This window comes from Dipodomys ordii, unplaced genomic scaffold, assembly GCF_000151885.1.
Source record: "Dipodomys ordii isolate 6190 unplaced genomic scaffold, Dord_2.0 Scaffold90, whole genome shotgun sequence".
Taxonomy (NCBI): Eukaryota; Metazoa; Chordata; class Mammalia; order Rodentia; family Heteromyidae; genus Dipodomys; species Dipodomys ordii.
The window spans coordinates 7,873,913-7,889,607 of record NW_012267306.1 but is presented as its reverse complement, the minus strand read 5'-3'; the positions used below and the strand labels follow the sequence as shown (position 1 = coordinate 7,889,607).

Here is a 15,695-nt window from a genome sequence, read left to right as displayed (position 1 = left end):
ATATAATTAAAACAACAACAACAACAATGTTTAATGACAAGAGTTTAGAAGGGACTAGAATAGAAACAATTGCAAATCATATTCCAGTTTCCACAGAAGAGAAGCCAATATATTAGTCTCAATAATAAGAACTTAGGTCCTCTAAGGTATTTGTATGTTTTTAATTTTTTTAAGGGTTAGGAAACTTAAGGAGAAAATTCATTAATAGTATATTTCTAAAGTTAGTGAGTAGACAGTGTATGATAAAAATAAAGCAGTCCTAGGATAGCATATTCTCATGCTCTCAAGTAAATAATCTCATATTTGTAAAGATTCCATCGATTCAGTAACAGTAAATCTCATGTGGATACTGGATATTTTTTCTGGTAATAATTATTTGGGTAATAATTATTTGGGTAATAATTATCTCAAACCAAGTAAAATATAAATAATGTCAGCTGACATGCTCATGGGATCAAAGTAATGTGAAGAGGAGATTGAGCAACAATTGTGAAATTGGTAGATGCAAAGGTCATAGACAGATGCACAAAGCTTAGTCAGTAGCTCAATTCAAGTGAAATTTATTGAAAGCCATGTAGAGAACTAGACTTTAAATTAAATGGTTCATAATTAGCCACAACTTAAAACACTGAATGAGCAAAACAAAAGTATTTGAGGAGTATTAGAAGGGCCACTCTTATTTGAAATGTAAGGATATAAGCTTTTCTGAAAACTGAAGTTCCTTTAAAAAGACAAACCAAAACAAGAACTCTAAAGTGGAAAGATGTTTGATTGTAGATTCAAACTTTTTTTAAAAAACTTTAAATTTCCCTAGACTTAGCTATCGACGAAACAAAACATTAAGAACAAGGCTACACAAACAACATGGATTAAGATGCATTTACTTGTGGTCTAATACTCCAGAGTCCTTACAAAGTAGAGGTAATTGAGACTTCAAAATTAGCCCAGCTGTGATGACTTGAACACGTTTTGTAGAACTTTGGCTAAAGTATAATATAAATAAACCGTGTATCCATAAGTATAATGTTTAGATTAAAAGAAATAAAATACATTCTTTACCTATATAAGAAAAAACTAAAGCCTTACTGCATTATTGGTAAGGGATTGACAGATTCAGGAAGAAGCTTGGCATCATTTTTCTTTTTCAGATTTTTTTCCTTTCCTTTTGTGCTTCCTTTTTTATATATTTCTCTCTCTCCTTTCCTTCCTTCCTCCATTCCTCCTCTCTTCCCTCCACCCTCTTTCCCTTCCTCTTTCCCTTCCTCCTTTCCTCCTTCCTTCCTTTCCCTTCTCTTTCTTTTCCTTCCTTCCTTTCTTCCCTTTCCTTCCCTCTTTTCCTCACCCCTTCTTTCCTTCTTCCTTCCCTCCTTCCTTCCCTCATGCCTTCCCTTCTATTTCTTCCTTCTTTCCTTCCTTTCCCTTCCCTTCCCTTTCATTCTCTTTCCTTCCTTCCTTCCTTCCTCTATTTTGTTTTTTTCCTCTTTTATTCTCTTCTCTCTTTCCCCTCTTTCTCCTCCATGGTCTCTCTTCTCCCATTAAAAAAATAAGTTTGCCTTTTAATCATATGGGATAATCTTACCTGTAAAATTGTTCAGCTATGATTATCCATACAAATTCAGCCTTGAACTAAAAAGACTTCATAGTTTAACTGGATGATTTTGGAAGCCACATTGATAATGAACAATGTGATACTAGAATCCAATGCTAAATATTCTAAAATTATATGAGTGAGGTCATATTGGGGACAAATGAGCTATAAATGAAACTTTCATTTGAGCTGGGAATACAAAGGGATCAACCAACTAAGTTAGTTTCCCAACTACTCATTTGTGGGATCAATTATAGATGAAGCATTGTAGGTTAAGCTAGAGAAAACATTTTACCAGAAAGATAACTTTGAAGATAGTTATAAGAATACTGCACAATCCTGTTGCTTCAAGTGAGTAAAAATAAATAAAGTCAACAATAGGAAGGAAGATGAGAGGGGAGGGAGTAGGGTGTGAGTAGGAGGTAGAATGTTTACATATGGCCTTGTGAACAGGATGAGAAAATAGAGTGCAATAATTAAAACTTTGGGATAAAGGAAACAAATAAGTTACTCAAAGCAATGTGTCTTCTTTAAACACTGTGCTCTACTTATTTGGAATACTTGTTGGGGTAGGGGAGCAAGTAAAATTCACACCTGTCCTCCTTTCTTCTTATTTCCTCCACCCAAATTATGTTTCTCTTTGTATCTTCATGACAAAACGGTGTGGATGGGTAAATCATAACTCACATGTCACTTTCCCACTGAAGCATTCCATGATCTCTCTACACTCATTAATTCTCTTCTTTTTGAACCTGCAGTATTTTCTCTGAATTCCAACTTGGCACTTACTAAATTGCAAAATGGTTTTTTTCAACCATGATTTATTGTGTGCCTTTTCTGTGCTTGTCATGGTAGGCCTTGGGGGCAGAAACAAATTGGACAGAAACTATCCTCATGAAGCTTATAGTCTAGGAAGAGAGATATAGGGAAATAAACAAATCACATCACCACAATTGAAATAAAAAAAGAAAATATATGGCACAGATTCAGCACAGAAAATGTGGCTATTGTTTTCCAGGGCTAGTCAAATCAGGAAAGATTTGCCATGCATAATAATGATAAATCATGTCACTATTTTTCCTATTTCAAGGTGAGCTCTTTGAGAGCAGGAAATATGACATACATTTCAGCATCCTTATCGCTTAGCAATCTTAGCAATTGTTTGATCTTGACATAATCATAATATCTGTAAAATGCAACAGGTATGCATCTGCTTATACAGGATATAACGTATAGATGCTTGAATTTTTACATTCAAAATCATTATTTTCTTGTATGATTGGGTACTGTTTGATACTTTTGCCTCTAGCTGTGTGCATCTGCATGTTGGAAATGAATATTTTCTTTGGTTAGGCTGGTAGTGGAATTGCCCTTACTATGTATGGCAGTTTTATTGTCTAGCTCATTAGAGTTATCTTAATTAATACAGCAATTAATCTATCAATAATTTTATTAATAAAATACAGTATCATTAATAAAGCTATCATGCAGCAATGAGTTAAGTAGATTATGAATAGATTAATGTTTTCTTCTGTATGAAAACATTTTTTGCAAATATTAACATCGACTTTGAAATAAACTATTTTGTAGAAGGTTAAAGTAAAACCATGGGTGCCATTGGCATTAGGACAGCTTATTGATAACATTTTATCATACAACGAAGTGATGTTAAATTCAATTTGTTAAGTTCGTTTTTGAAACCATGGTATATTTTTGTTAAATTGAAATATAATAGATTTGAAAATGAACAGATTTCTATTAAATTGAAATTATGTAAAAAATGAATTCATAAGAGATAGAATTCTTTAAATAAAGTTATAGCAGTGACTCCATATTAGTAAAAGCTTCCCTGTGCTAATCATCTAGCATTTTTATAGCTCCTGAATGAAAGCAAACTGTTTATTATAATGATAACACTATAAAGCTTCATCCCCATATTTTCTTTTCTGGTATGACATAAAGCAAGCAATATTTAATTTAAAGGGCATAAAATTCACATCATTACCATAAATATAGAATCCAGTATACAGATGACTACAATGAAGAAATCTGCTATCTAATTATGCAGCAACCTGACTGTGCTTCCCAAATTTGTCTAAGCTTATGTTCCTTAACACCATATGGTACAGGGAACAGTAAAGACATCTGAATTCAAATATTTTGAAGAAATGTGTATTTAGCAAGTGAATACATGCTAGAAGGAATAATTTACAGCAGCAGTTTCATTACATATTTCTCTTCAATTTTCTCGTTCCCATCTGAAAGGCAGTGACAGATACAGATATGGAACATACTTGCTACCTGGCAAGAAGCATGCTTACTGAATGGGCACATATCTTCTGCCCCTAAATAGTACAGAAGCCACTTTTGTCCCCTGTGTGGGCAAATCTTGCATTTAAAATAAGATTCAATACACTAAAATGGAGTGTTTAGAGAGACTTGTATTTTACACTGTTCTTCTTTTCAAAATTATTTACATTTCTTTTGCCTAATGTGTAGGTAGCAAATGTATTAAGCACATACCATTAAAAGTCACTAAATCATACAAAAAATAAGCATAAAGTGTGTGCATTTGCATGCGTTAACATTTTACATTTGATTTCAAAGGGGCATAGCAATTCCTCAGTTGTGATACACCGTTTTCATACATGAAGATGGCTGTTATAAACTGCCCAAGACTCATTTCTAGAGTCTCTTAGCCAAGTTCTGATTTTACATGCAGATGCCAAAGTCTATGAAAACTGAATTATTTAATGGGACACTAGTTCTTTTTCGTGCAAACTACCCTCTCTCAATACATATTGGCAGAAGATTATGATGGTAATGGGAATTATTTGTCTGTAAGTTACTTCTATAATTTTCTTTAAAAATGTGGACCTCATGGTTTATAAAGACATGCTAGATTTGTTTGTTTCTGATACTTTTAATTGAAGGTTTTTTTTTCTATTGATATTCCATAATGTTAAACAAAATGCATTTAGATTTTGGAAGGCTTCCATGAGGGTGTCATACAATCTCTATCCCTGCAAATCCTTCATTGTTAAGGACCAGAAGAAATAAGATATTTCTATTACAAACAAATTTGTTTGGAATGAAATTAGCTTAGAATGAAATACAACACTGAATTTTAGTATCGTTAAGGCAAATATACCAAAATAAAAGTAGGCCCTATATTTGAAGCATTCTGTTCTTTGATTTATATTTCAAGCACTATTTTATGTATAGGTGTGTGTTCTTCAATTTAAAATTCATCTTTCATTTGAGGACACACTTCCCAAAGCAACATCCTGATTAGTCAATTGAACCTAAAATCTGATGAATTTTTAAGATTTTTATTTGAAATAAATGTCAACAAATTGTTTATTTGAATAGTCATTAAAACTGAAACATGAACTCCCATCTGTGAAACATTTCAGCTGAGAGGGAATAACAATTCAATATGTTCTGAGGTGAGAAATTAATGCTGAGTTAATTAAAATCCCAAGACACCACAGTTAAAATTTCAATGTCACTTCATTCATTAGCAATAGTATATTTTCATTTTTGTGCTTGGTGAAGACGTAGGTAGGAATATCTGAAGTGTGAACATGGAGCACAAAATGGATTATGCTGAAAATCATAGTTATCTTGACTTCAATGATTCTCAAGGAATCATCTTCAGATAACAAAGAGATTCTTAATTTAAAAAGCTTTATTTTATTTTCTAAATTATTATGGGAAAAGGAAAAGAAGTTTACATTTTCTAAATGTGGGTTATGTCCGGGAAAATAGTTTGTGTAAATGTCACTCCTGTTTATGTGAAGAGTCATATAACCTTTATATATGTGTGTGCATGTGAGTGTGTGTGTGTGTGTGTATAATTTGTTCAAACAAAGTTAGATAAGAAGCAGCTGACTCAGAAAGGAACAGTTGGGGAATATGATTTTATAATGTTGTTCTGCACAGGTTTGATTCCTCTCTCATTTCCGAAATCAAATATTGACTGAAATAATTTCTATTGGAATTATTACAAAGGTCTTATGTCTCAAACCACCATGTGTGATTTCAAGCACAGAATTAAAAGATGTTTTCTGTTAATACTATACAAAGACAGTGCTTATAACTCTGATGAAACTTTCTTTTCATTTATCCACTGAATGTCATAAAATGTATTTAATAAACTGATTTTTCTTTCCTTTTATGTTGTCTTAATTTTCTGATTTTCTAAGAACATTACACATGCTAGAATTAACTTAGATAATACTTGAAGAAGGGGAGTTGTGAACAGCTTCTTTTTCTTTGATTTCCTCAGAGAAATAAAGTATAATTCATATCTTTATTTGAGGAATTAACAGTTAACGATGTAGATATGTCTCTAGAGAAATATCAGTTATCTCACCTACAGAACTGAAAACAAAAGTGGAAAAAAGCAGCACACAATTGGAATTTTTAAAACAAACTATATAGCACGATAACTGTAAGAAACCTACTCTAGCTTAGAAAACAACTATTTTTTACTGCATATTTGTCATGGTACATTTAAATTATGGTTTTAATAAAATACATCTTTAGGTCAAAGCTGAAAGAAGACATCAGTAGTAGATCAGTGTATTCCATTTTTTCTTCTGCATGATGGATGATTTATGCCTTTTTTAAAATATTTCCACAGACCATTTCATTCAGTATCGTTTTACTTATGTTACTCCTCCAGTACATACAAACACGAGTGCTGGTAGACAAAAATATCCTTGAATCCAATCACATTTGGGAATATTCATCAGTTAGTAAATCCATGCAGTTTATTTTGAAATTCTAGTTCAATAAAATGGCTTTGCTGATGCAGTTTTTTTTTCATGTCAATATGGCAAATGACATTTTTATTTCTCAGGCAAAGAAGAACATGAAACCTGTACAATGAAATCTCCCAGGAAAACATGAAGTCTGCTGAAACAAACTTTCGAGCTCACCTGTGTTCTCTATTAGGTGTTGGAATTAAAGAGAAAGCCTGGTAGGAAAGTAACTCATGGACTTAATTTATAAGTGGTGGAACTCCGCTGAATTTCCCACCATTGTAAACATCCACATAATGCCATGAAAAAAAGTTCACGTATATTGCATTTTATTTCCAGTTATTGTCTAGGCAAGTTTTGACTTGTTTGAGGTTTCTAAGGGTAATGCTTCTTAGACACTCCTGGGAGCCCTCTCAAATTCGTGGGTCCTCCTGTTTCTACCTTTCTTATTTTCCTGCAAGTGCTTCCATTTGTTACTGTTCCCTTGAGAATGTCCTGGCCTCTGCCGACGTTGTTTTCGGTCCCTTTTCCAAACTTGTTCACAAAACTCATCCATGGTGTTCAGGTTGGGGTGGTTGATGAGCTGCATGAAGTCTCTGTACCAGATCTTTTGGCTGGGTGTCATGCTGTTGGACAATTCTTTGGTCTTAGAGCCATCTCCATCATCATCTCTATGAAGAAGTTCTTCCAAATGTTCTGTGTCAATGACCTCCAGGGTCACTTTAAGAAGTGTTTGCATGAACCCATGCTCCACTGCATGGCACAAGTATTTGCCCGAATCTTTCCTCTGCAGACTGCGTAGTAGGAGTCCTTGTTCTGTCCTGATGATATGATCATCCACTCTGATCTAATAGAAAAAAATATTGTAAAAGACACATACTTGATAGAAATATACAGTCTGAAACGCTACGCCAGTAAAATTTTAGATTGACTCAGGCAAAATTTTAGCAGGTACCAACATTTCTTTTCTTTTTTTTTTTACATTGTTTTTTTTTATTGTGAAAGTACTGTACAAAGAGGTTACAGTTACATGAGCAAGGTAATGAGTACATTTCTTATCCAGCATTGTTGCCTCCTCCTTTGTTTTCCCCTACCATCCCCTCCCTTTCACCTCCTCAGCTACCACTCCCCCGCCACGCGCCTAAATTGTAAAGTTTGTTTTTCGACATAGTGTCTTGTAGATCTGTTGGTCACTGCTACCAGCTGTGATCATTTCTCTCTAGCTGAACTAATTGTGTCCAATCGCTGGCTTAGATGGAGTTTTGAAGAGTTCTTTTTGCCAGGTCTGGTCTCAATCTGAGATCTCTTAATTTCTGCCTCTCAAGTAGCTAGAATTACAATCTTGAGCCACAGCACCCAGCTTATTTAATGCCTTTAAAATGGTGTTAAAGACTTGAAGCTCTCACACAGGTGATTTTGATATGCACTTACTTACTTCTGAGAGAAAGCTATACCTGTAGTAAAGAAATATCTACGTTGATTGAACTACTGGGACCTCAACTGATTTATCCTAAATCTAAGACATATTCTTCCGTTTGAGGAATAAGTTGTGGGTAAGGAAAATAATTTAGAATATAATTTTTAACTGAAGGAAAGTTAAAATTAGTGGACAGATTCCTTTTTTAAAATGCAGAAATCGAGATAAAAATAATTGCTTTGTCTATATGACTGCTAAGAAATAAGTATACTAAGAGATAAGGAGACTCCACATTGTATTCCCAAACTGCTTGGGAAGCAGAAACTCTCACCAGGTCAAATTTGTTTCTCTAACTCCTCCACATATCTTTCATGTAATCAGTCCATAGAGAATATTTTTGTAACCAATATGTTATTGATTGGTTAAGAATAAAGATAAGAGTTTTTAGTAGTTTTCTTGCCTTCAAGGCAACAATACTAGGGTAACTTAACAGTATAGGTTACACTGGAATAACAGACTGAATTATAGTCCAGTACCTCTTCTTTTCTTTCTTCATCTCGCCTCTGGAATTGCCAGTAAACCAGAGCTCGCTGAGACTTTGGACTGCATTCCAAGAATGTGCTACTATTCTCTACTCCATAGATGATTCTCTCCTCTAGGCTGTGGCCATGGTGATTATCTGGACAGTGACAAGAAAATGAAATGAAGAAATGTCAGAGAAGTTATCTTAACCTTCTAAACTATTTATATGGAAATGCCAGAGATAAGTTATTTCAAAATTGGAAGTTGTTTTCAAATTGATGGAAGATGGCAGAAATGTCAAAAACATAAGCTTTCAGATCCCAAATGCCTACCTAAAGAGAATAAACTGTAGAAAGCATATGCAGAGTTTTGTTTACCAGTAAATAGCATTACACTAACAAAATCAGTAATGTGTATATTATGACTACGGATCTCTACACCACGAACTTACTCTTAATAGATGATTTTTAGCCCAAGCTCTATGCTCAGAATAATGGGGCCAGTGTGTAGTTTGCTTATTCTCAAGAAGAAAAGGTTTGGGACTGGACTTTGGGAAAGAAGGACCTGTTTCTGAAAAATGAATTTGCTTCTGTGTTTTTGTTCTTTATCTGTAAAATTAAATTTACAAATCAATAATATTTATCTAGTATTTTACAGAAAAGAAAGATCGGGAAGCTTATCCTTCCCACCAGTAACCTCTCAATAATTCACAACTTTTTTTCCCCTGAAGGTTGATTGGTGCAAATTGTTTGAGATCACTTGGAAGAATGATGCATAATTATCATGCAATGTGGTTTCAATTGTTTTTATTTGAAAAGGACACATCTTTTATTATTTTCAGAAATCAGGCCATCAAATATTCTCTGATATGTAATAAAATACAGCAACACCAAAATGTGTTTCCTGATTAACTTTCTATTATTTTACCCTTGATGTAACCTCTTACAATGTGGTAAGTGAAACAGAGCTCAGATCAAAAGTAAGACACAGGGAATCTAGGTAAAGCTCTTTTGGAGAACATAACTCCACATTATGTTCTGTAATCTTGTTTCCATTATGACATCTTGTACAATCTGGAACTCATTAAATTAGTTTGGAAGATAATAAATTGATTTCACATACATAGAAAACTGACAGTGTAGACAGATAAAAAAGTTTATTCTCTATTTCAAACTCTAGCTAGGTTTTTAATTTAAATAATGTATCCCCACCATTTTCTTGGCATCACTGTGACAGTTTTACTCTTATCTTGATAACCTTAATGTTTATGTCTAGCAGGACCCATAGGATTTGCTATCAGTAGGTTTAGAGCCTTCCGAAAGGCTGCCTCTATCCAGTTCTAGCCCTCATCTCCTAACTCTCACCTGCTGCAGTTGCTTTCCCCAGATCACCCTTTGTTATCTCCAGGAATGTCAACTTCAGAGGCTGCTTTTAGAATAAAATGGCTAATATTGGGAATTAGCTCTTTCTTCTTATTGAAAAGATAAATCCCATGGAAATAGGAAAAAATGCAATGCAAAGAAATTGCAATGTTATACTGATCTTAAGTCACATTTAAAAAAAATATTGGATACATATATCATCTACAATGACGACCCCTCTGAAAGTCTTACTGTGTCTTAACTGCATGCTGTTGTGTTCATTTGCAAGACAACTATTCCCAGGTGAATTGGGTGACCATGTCCAACAGTGTCTGGAAAGTCTTCTCTGGTTCAGGAAATACCATGAATAATTAGAATAATTAGATATAATTATTAGAATAATAATTAAAATGTCCTGTCATCCATAAATTTCTTACATAATATTCATTTGTCTGAACAAGAAATGATTTTCTTCTTAGTAATACACCTTTCATTTAGTCTCTCTAAAAATGTATTTAACATTAGTTACCAGAGATAACTCTAGTAGATTCAGAAATAGTCAAACTTCTTCTCTCTCAGGAGCCATGTCTCTAAGCCTGTCTTCCTTATATTGAAATTTATTGTAATAACTGACTTGTCTTCCATCTGACCTGTTTAAATTGCTATCACGTAAGTTAGTTCTCTCAAAGAGAAATCTGTTGAAATCCATCAAGACATATGGCTAAAAAGAGCATGTACCTTAAATGGTGAGAAAGAGGAGGCCTTCAGTAAAAGTGAATGAATTGTTTTCAAAATCCACAGTTTGAGCTTCTTTCTGAGAGGGAAAACCTGTTCTGTTTTTAATTTTCTCTTTAAAACTTTTTTCACTGATAGCAAACCTTTCCCAGAGTAATGAAAAAAAATCATTTTCTTACAGAATATTTTCTTACATTAAAACAAATTTCATCTTCTACATCTCTATAATTGATTCTGTTATAAGTGATTTAAACAAGAATCTATACAAACTTGTTTTATTGTATTAATGTTTTATGATCTTCTTTGAGAAATATAATGGCATTAAGACTGTTCCTTATATGAACAAAGTAACTACAGCTGCTTCATTTGGTTCATTGGCTTGGTGTCAATTAATTTGCTTTGGGGATTATTCTTGCTAATACATTAAGATCTCATTCTATCTTAAGTGTGCGCTTCCTTTCTCTCCTTTCTATAAGCAAAAACAAAAATATCTTCTAGCTAGTAGCCGGTGAAGCTGCATGCCTGTCATAACAATTGTGCATCGTAGTAAGCCCACAGAGGTACTATTTTTATTTCTTTACTTAAAGATTCTCCTCTTTTTATGTTTTGCTAGGATTTGCTGACATCAGCCATAACATAAAAAATAAATTTCCATAGGATTCAATTTGTTCATTTTAATATCTGTGTAGCAAAACATTTGTACATTCTTTATATTTGAACTTAGATAGAATCAGGACTTATTTCAAGTTGCCTTAGACAAGCAACCTCATATTTTGGTGTTCAAATATAATATTGTATCAAATGTAATAACTTCTAAATAAAAAATTTCAAAATAATAAAAGAAGGCTCACTCTCTCTCCTTTTGCTTCTCTCTGCTTCCTTCCAACACTCCTCATTCTTTTAAAACAAATTCAAAATGGGAATTATTTTCAGCAATGTCTTCTCACATGCCAAGTCTCTGCTTTTTTTCAAATATACCATCAATGTAATTATTTGTTAAAGCATATTTTAAACATGCAAATAACAGTGTACTGTACTCTAAGTACTTTTTCTTATTGTATATTGAATCCATGGTTATGCAATACAAATAAAAAGTTTAATCAAGGATATATTGTTAATTAAAGATATCCTGAAAGAGGGAAAATCCTACATTTCAAGGTGAGTGTAATCTAAAATCACCCCCTGAATTGAATCAGTTGACCTGAAAGGAGTTGCTAAGGATCACTGTGTTAATGAAAAATGGCTATTATTTGTTCTCTTTAGCCAATGCTAAGGGAGCCCACAAGCAAACTCCATGGTTTAGGCACTGTGTGTATGACACAGTATTTTGGAGAGTGCTGTCCATTGCACCGAAGTGATTTCTTGATGTTCCCCATTGGGGGACATTCTTTCTGGTTTAATTTTAAGAAATAGTTGAGGTTCTCTTTAAACAATGGATTCGAAGCTCAGAAATGCACTTTATGGTTCCATTTCTCCTTGTCATTGGATGAGTCAGGAGTATCTAGCTAACTAGTATCTACTCTATCATTCTATCACTCTATTGTCATCTACATCAATGATTAGCACAACATCTAATCACAGTAATAGTTATACACATGTTGGGTGACAGTCATGACATTGCTTTTCTGTGAGTTTAAATTGCTAATCCACATCATAAAATTCTTATTGAGTATCCTTGCCTGAAATAAATTGTGGCATCTTTTCCAAAATTAATCATACTATCTCAAGCCATCAAATAAAATATTGCTGCCTCAATACTTAGTAAAACACCATTTTTGCATATCTCTTTATGGAACATGGAATTTTGCATGCAACAACTGTTACACTTGTGTCCACCATAATATGTGCTCTGGTAATTCCAGGCAAAAGATAGTTATGAATTCAAAGCAGATAACTGCACTGGGTTTAAAAAATGAAATCTCAGGTAACCACCATCCACAACACAGAGAGACATCATGATTATGCATAAGACTTACTTTAAAGTTTAGTCATAAAGTAAAGAAATAATATCTTTGACTGTGATAAAATATTTCTTCCAACTACTGGTGGATGGAGACATTTCAACAAATTTAATGTAATAATGCTACAAAGTTGATATTTGAGATGTGGGAGAAACAGAAAATGACTTAAAAACCCAAAATAAAAAATCCAAATATCACATAATGAAAACAAAAAGATTTGAAAAGGAGCATACATTTTTCCTCACAATTCCAGAGAGCTACATTAATAAAGGTATAACTATCCAGGAAGAAAGCATCCACAATCAAAACAAATCAAAATATATTTCATACTCATAAAATAACTGTGTTGTATCTAATCTTTCATCATGGAACCTACGGGTAAGCAAATATAGGGTGAAGTTTTAAAATTTACATAATGAATTCTCCAGGGTTTGAATAGTTAAAAATAATAGAAAGCAACTAAATATTAAAAATTATTTTAAAAGCTTGAATAACAATGTTAAAATATGTTGCAGCTGTTGATGACAAGAAATAATGTTTTTAAGAAAGCAATCTCCAATTAATCATTTCCTCTTTTAGTGGGATAATTTATGAAAATTAAATGAGGCTAATAAAGCTGAAAGAATAGGGAGGAAAGTAAGAAGTTAAATAAATTGCTTCCTTTTGTAACAACAGAAAGTCATGATATCCATCATTTGGCCAGAAATATCATGTTGCTAAAGGCCTTATTTAGCATGTGATTCCCTGCCCATTATAGCTAAAATAGAGGCATCATGTTTCAGCTTTCCATTCATTTCATTCTCAATTTTAACCCCATAAATGTCTCCCAAGATTGAAATTTGAATAATGTCACAATCTTAGGCTACTTAGTTTCGGATAGAAGACAGAGATGAATGAGGTAGGAGACCCTATGTTCATTCAATTTCTGACTTCTAATAATTAGAATTTAAAGTCTTCCTTCTTATTAAAAGTTAAATTTTATAAATAATAAATATAAAAGTCAAACTTAATTTAAGATTGAGGTAACTGGGTGTAATTATTTTAAAATATTTAAGTCATGTACAAAATACAGGAATTACATAAAAAATCGAATTCCAGGTAGTTTTTTTTTAAAATGAGCTTTGCCTTTAATATTTTTCCCCATAATATTTAGTGTGACTATTGAAGCAAAGAGGAAAAACAAATGTTGCCTATGAAGTCTTGGTAAAATTAAAAGGTTGTAGCAATATGCTACTTAAATAAAAATATCATTTAAGTGTTGCTTACTAGATTCTAGATCCCTTTTTCTATAAATACAAGAGTTTTATCAATAGAAAAGTCTGTTGCTTAACTTCAAGCGGATGAAAAACATATATTTAAGCAGCAATAACTTGAAAGACATTTTTCTGATTAACCAGTACCTACTAAGATAAAATTAAATATTTAAAAAATTTAAAGGAAGACAAAATGTCATTCATCAGTGGCATTAACGTATATTTTACCTATTTTTAAAATGTCTAACAACCAAATTAATGTTCTCATATAATAGGTATTATTTTTAGAAATTTACTAAAATATTAAATAATTTAAAATTCTTTAGAAGAACTAAATACATTACAGTATATACAGGGATCTTGTATCTGTGTGTATCTCAAGATAATGATTAGCATATTAGTTTTCCAATGCTTCCAACTAGTTTCTTGTGATGTGAATGGATTCTACACTAAATATCTATGACTTAATTTGCCTACTAGAATGTGATATGTATATTACATAAGTACACACACACACACACACACACACACACACACATATATATATATATATATATATATATATATATATATGTTTTACCAAGGCTGCAACTTATAAATTCAAAAGACTCAATTAAACCTTATAGAAAATTTCAACAAATACCAATTTGTTAAACTCAATGTATATTGTTATGGTCTTCAAATTAAGGTATATTTTGGTATTTGGGATTATCAATCAGGATACATGATTTAGAACTTTAGAATCTTTCTTGAACTCATGGGTTTTTATGAATTTGTTCTTCAGATATGATTGTCTGTATATAGTTAAATAGATATATTAGCAGATAATCTAGGGAACTTAAATTTTATTATTCATAATTATTTTATTGGTGAGATTCTCTAACATCTTATTTTTAAAATATAATGATGAAATCAATGTGTTGTAAACTGAATTGTGAAGCCAGGCCCCAGAGGCTCATTCCTATCATCCTAGTTACTTATTAAGCGGAGATGGGAGGATCATGGCTTGAATTTTATGAGACTTTTATCTCCAATTAACCACCACAAAGTCAGAAATGGAGATGTGGCTCCAGTGGTAGAGTATTAGCTTTGAGCAAAAAGCTCAAGAACAGTGCTTAGGCCCTGACTCCAAGCCCCAGGACAGGAAAACAAAACAAAGCAATAAAACAAACTTTGAAACCATTTGAATAATTGTACTTGATACCTTTTGATGCCATAGGCTGTAATAAATTTTAGATTAGGACAAACAGAGGCTTGTTTACTTACAAAGCCATACAACAATATATATATGTATGTATGTATGTAATATTTGTCTGTATGGAGCATATGGAATATTTTATTTTCATGATTTTATAGCAATGGATTAGCAAACAAAGCACAAACTATCTATATCTATATCTATATCTATCTATCTATCTATATATATATAACAGAGGAAGATTATCATAGAAACATTTACTTCAAAAGAGACCAGGAAACACAGAGTTTAATATTTTATTTACTTTTCCCCTAAGAGATAGAAACACCCATTTGCTGAAGCAGAATCCTCCCATAAACAATAATAAAAACTGCATTATATATTTTAATGGCATGCAATCCTTATAACTTGAGGAATTAAAGAAAACCATTGCAAGCTTAAAATCCTTTCTTTTTAAACAGTTAACTTTTAAGTGTGTAATCAGGTGATCGCTGATTAGATATTTAAATCCAAAAGGAATAATAGATATTTAACTCCAAAAGGAATAAGAAGAGCAAAATAATTCTGCCTTCTTATTAATTTTGTATGTACATGTGTTTATACACTATATTTAATGTGTGTATTTAATGTGTGTAAATGGATTGTTTGCCTCTGGTAACATCAGAAGACAATGATTGCTGATCCCCAGTGAAGAGCATCAAAAGTATTGATGACAATCATAACAGTTGATACTGACAGTGACTGGATTCTAGGATGCCCAGCCATTTACATTTTAGTATCTCTGGTATCAAAAGGTATCACAATTTCCCTTGATCTGGGTTGAAGTTACTTTTTCCAGAAGGAATTCTTCCTTATTTCTGCCACATATGTGACACTACTAACCTGATGCCT

At 32.6% G+C, this 15,695-nt stretch overlaps 1 protein-coding gene across 1 annotated transcript in view; it reads right to left on the bottom strand.

The window, feature by feature from the left end:
• Positions 1 to 4,500: 4,500 nt before the first annotated feature.
• Sema3a (sema domain, immunoglobulin domain (Ig), short basic domain, secreted, (semaphorin) 3A) overlaps positions 4,501 to 15,695 on the bottom strand; it is a 228,431-nt gene continuing 217,236 nt past the window's right edge. Inside the window, exons 16-17 of the mRNA XM_013026102.1 lie at positions 8,311 to 8,453; positions 4,501 to 7,204 (exon numbers count right to left, since the gene is read on the bottom strand). Of these exons, the coding sequence (XP_012881556.1) occupies positions 6,749 to 7,204; positions 8,311 to 8,453 (599 nt within the window). The 3' untranslated portion in view covers positions 4,501 to 6,748. The remainder of the gene's footprint in view (positions 7,205 to 8,310; positions 8,454 to 15,695) is intronic.